General features: G+C 25.1%; 1 protein-coding gene across 1 annotated transcript; it reads right to left on the reverse strand.

The window, feature by feature from the left end:
• Positions 1-1,145: 1,145 nt before the first annotated feature.
• On the reverse strand, positions 1,146-2,392 carry LOC124913098 (kirola-like). Its single transcript, XM_047453719.1, has 2 exons — positions 2,197-2,392; positions 1,146-1,417 (listed from the first exon to the last, which is right to left on the reverse strand). The coding sequence occupies exons 1-2, from the start codon at positions 2,390-2,392 to the stop codon at positions 1,146-1,148; spliced, it is 468 nt and encodes a 155-aa protein (XP_047309675.1).
• Positions 2,393-3,497: the final 1,105 nt, after the last annotated feature.

Here is a 3,497-nt window from a genome sequence, read left to right on the forward strand (position 1 = left end):
AGGATGAGGGCCGAGAGATAACTTAGAGCACCAAGTTCCAAAAGATTCAATTCATAGCCCAAAAAAGTGGGGTGGGCATCAGCATTTAAAGAGGCTGGTTTACCCAAAAGTATTCGGTTACAACTACTTCTAACATAACAGAATTCGATTTCAAGAGAAATAAGAGAGAAAGGAAACAAAACAGAATTATTCAATAAAAAACATAAACTGGCTCATTTGCACACTTAGGCCAAGACACGGGTGCTATAAATATTTTAGGACCGAAGTTTTTATGAGCAGACCGTAACATAAAGTTATATACTTTCATAAAGGAATATTCAAATGTTACACCTACTTATCTTATGTAGAATTCTAGATTAAAAAAATAAGTATCAGTTGAACACATATTAGTATTGTAAATGATAAAAATAATAAGATATTTTTATTGAAAACATAGAAAATAAAATATTATAATTACAATTTCAAATTAAAAAAAATGAAATTTAGAATAATAAAATCACATTCATTTAAATTTTATTAAGATTCTGATTGCAATCACAATTTCAATTTTTAATCCTAAAGGATCTACCAACTATTGAATTAAAATTACACCCTTCAATTTTAATTACAATTCTAATTTCATGGTTATCAAACACATCCCTAAATATTAATATTAAAAAAAACTAACTCTTCAAAATTAACATCACTCAACATTTTTATAAATAAATCTAAACAACTAACTTGAAGCTAAAATTCAATAGATCCAAATTTTCAGTCTAATGGCCAATACATAATAATTATGCACACCTACCAATAGTCACATGATATAAATTATTTGTGACTTAAGTAATCAATGATTCAATAAATCAAAAAAAATATAGCCCAACATGTCAAACATGATTTCAGATTTGTAAAACCTTTATTATCAAATAAAATATACAATGAAATAATCACAAACATCATTTTTCAAACATGAAATTTTCAAAAACTTTATTACAGATAAAATACAGATGAAATGATCACAAACATCATTTTTTTTACAAAGGGATAGACCACATTTTCACTTTATTTATAGCTTATTTATATATTATAATGATTTAACCACACACAATAAGATACAACCATGACCATATACTCCATTTTATTCTTACCAACTTATTAATTATTTAATTGGCGACAAGATGATGAGTCTCAATATCTTTCGACACAGCAATGCAGAAATCCATGAGGGAGGTGGGATCCTCTACATCCGCATTCATTTTCTCATATTCAAATGTCCATGTAACAAGATTGTTCTCTCCTTCAGTGTCCACGTGAACAGTGACGAAAAATGTTTTGTAATGTTCTTTTATGTCACCTTCTAGAACTTCATACTTCACTAATTTCTTCTCCTCGTCTATTTCTCTTATTATCTCCTTTGCCACCTTCTCCTTTCCATCTTCCAAAAACCAAATAATTTGTTGTAATCATCCAGAAATCATAAGTAAATAAACAAAACTAATCAATTATCCTTATTCTCAAATATATTCATAATCTTATTTTGATCAGTTTCCATAGTAACAATTCATTGTTGAGACTTGAGAGAAGTCAAAGTCTTCAATTAGTTATTTATTATGCACTTTAGGGACTGGATACCCTAGGAAAATCTTTAATATTTTCGGTTATGTATGGAAAGATATAAATAAAATGACCATAATTTTATATATTTACTTACTCTTATTAACTATTAGTGCTTGTCTTTTAGTATTGAAATATTCATTAATTTAGGGATGAAAACAGATAATAGTTGTATTGTAATTTTTAAAAAATAAATAAATATATTAAAGTATGTTAGATGCTTATTTTTTTTTAGGTTAATCATGAAATACCTATGTAGCTTCACTCGATCGATGCCCGATCCTAACTAGGCGAGCTCCAACTAACTTGACTCTAAGTTAACCGCACCCTTAATACTTGGTGAGGATTGGTTATAATCTCAAGCTTATTCTTTCAAATAATTTATTCATTTTTTCAATTATTTATCTCATTCTAAATAATAAAACACCTTTGATTTTTCTTTAAAACAATTAATTTTTCAATATATATTAATAGCTTTTAAGATTTTTACTATAACTCAATTTTTTTTGGGAAAATACTCTAACTCAACTTTTAATCATTCCAATTCGAACAAGATATGATATATTTAAAAACTAATAAAACATTCAATAAAACTAATACCGTGAGTGAAATTCCAGTAGATGATAGATCCAACAGTTCCCCAATCATGACCATCGTGAATATCCACGTTTTGGATCAATGAAGGAGACATGGTGGAGATGTGGTGAGGCCTTTGCCTGAAGATTTCATGAAATACATCACCGTCCGATTTGATCTCCACTTGATTCACCAGCTTCTGTAAATCAGTATTTGCCATTATGGTGATGATATATAGAGAGACGAAGTTGTTTTAGTTGATTCCTTCCAATGGGTTATGGGGGACTATTTATAGAGTTTAATTTATAAACTACTCAAGCTAATAATACAATAAAATAAAATATTAATAAAATCTCACAAAATCTTTTTATCTAAGTTAAAAAATGAAAATAATACTTGGAGTAAATATTCCAACTGCAATTTTCCTAACCAGTCATGCATGCTGTGGGCTAGGACATCTGTAAAATATACTAATGATAGTTCTAGATGAACATGATAATTTATTGTCACAATTCACCATTTTATACAAATAAAAAATAGTTTAGTTATATATACAAATTTGATAATCTATGTTATATTTATCTATTAATTTTATTTTAACTTAGAATTTACTACAATTTTTCGCTTGGATGATTTTTACTTAAACTTGAAACGTGTTAAAATTAGATGATCAATAATGTAACACACTCTTTTATTACCTGAGTTATTAACGAGTTACTTTAATAATTTTATTTTAAAATAAAAAATATTTCAAAATTATAATTAAAAAAAAGATTAATAATAATAATTTATATATATATTTTATTTATAATTTTTAATGTAATAATAATTTTAAATAATTTTTTTGTATAAAAATTTTGTTTCTATTATTATAACAAAATTAACACCTTTTAATTTATAACTAATTTTTTTTAGAATAATATTAACTAAATAATATATTTAACTAAGTAATAATAATAATCTAGAATAAAATATTTTTAGATAATTATTATTTTAATTATTTTAACAATTCTAATAAATATCATTATTAATTAGATAAGAGTTTCATCCCTATTCATTTTATATCAAAGGATTTTTGTTTTACTTTTCAAAATGATTTATATATGTTCATTACCATTAAAGAAATAATTTAGAAATCTAAATTATTATACAACGTTATAAGTGAGAATTAGACACGCGATGTTTTTTATATTTTACAAATTATTTTTGTCAATTAACTAATATATTGACTTATTAAGAAAACTAAGTTTTTTTTTGTCAATTAACTAATATATTGACTTATTAAGAAAACTAAGTTTATTTACAAATAAACTTGTTCGGCTTGA

The sequence above is a fragment of the Impatiens glandulifera genome, chromosome 8 (assembly GCF_907164915.1).
Source record: "Impatiens glandulifera chromosome 8, dImpGla2.1, whole genome shotgun sequence".
Classification (NCBI taxonomy): Eukaryota; Viridiplantae; Streptophyta; class Magnoliopsida; order Ericales; family Balsaminaceae; genus Impatiens; species Impatiens glandulifera.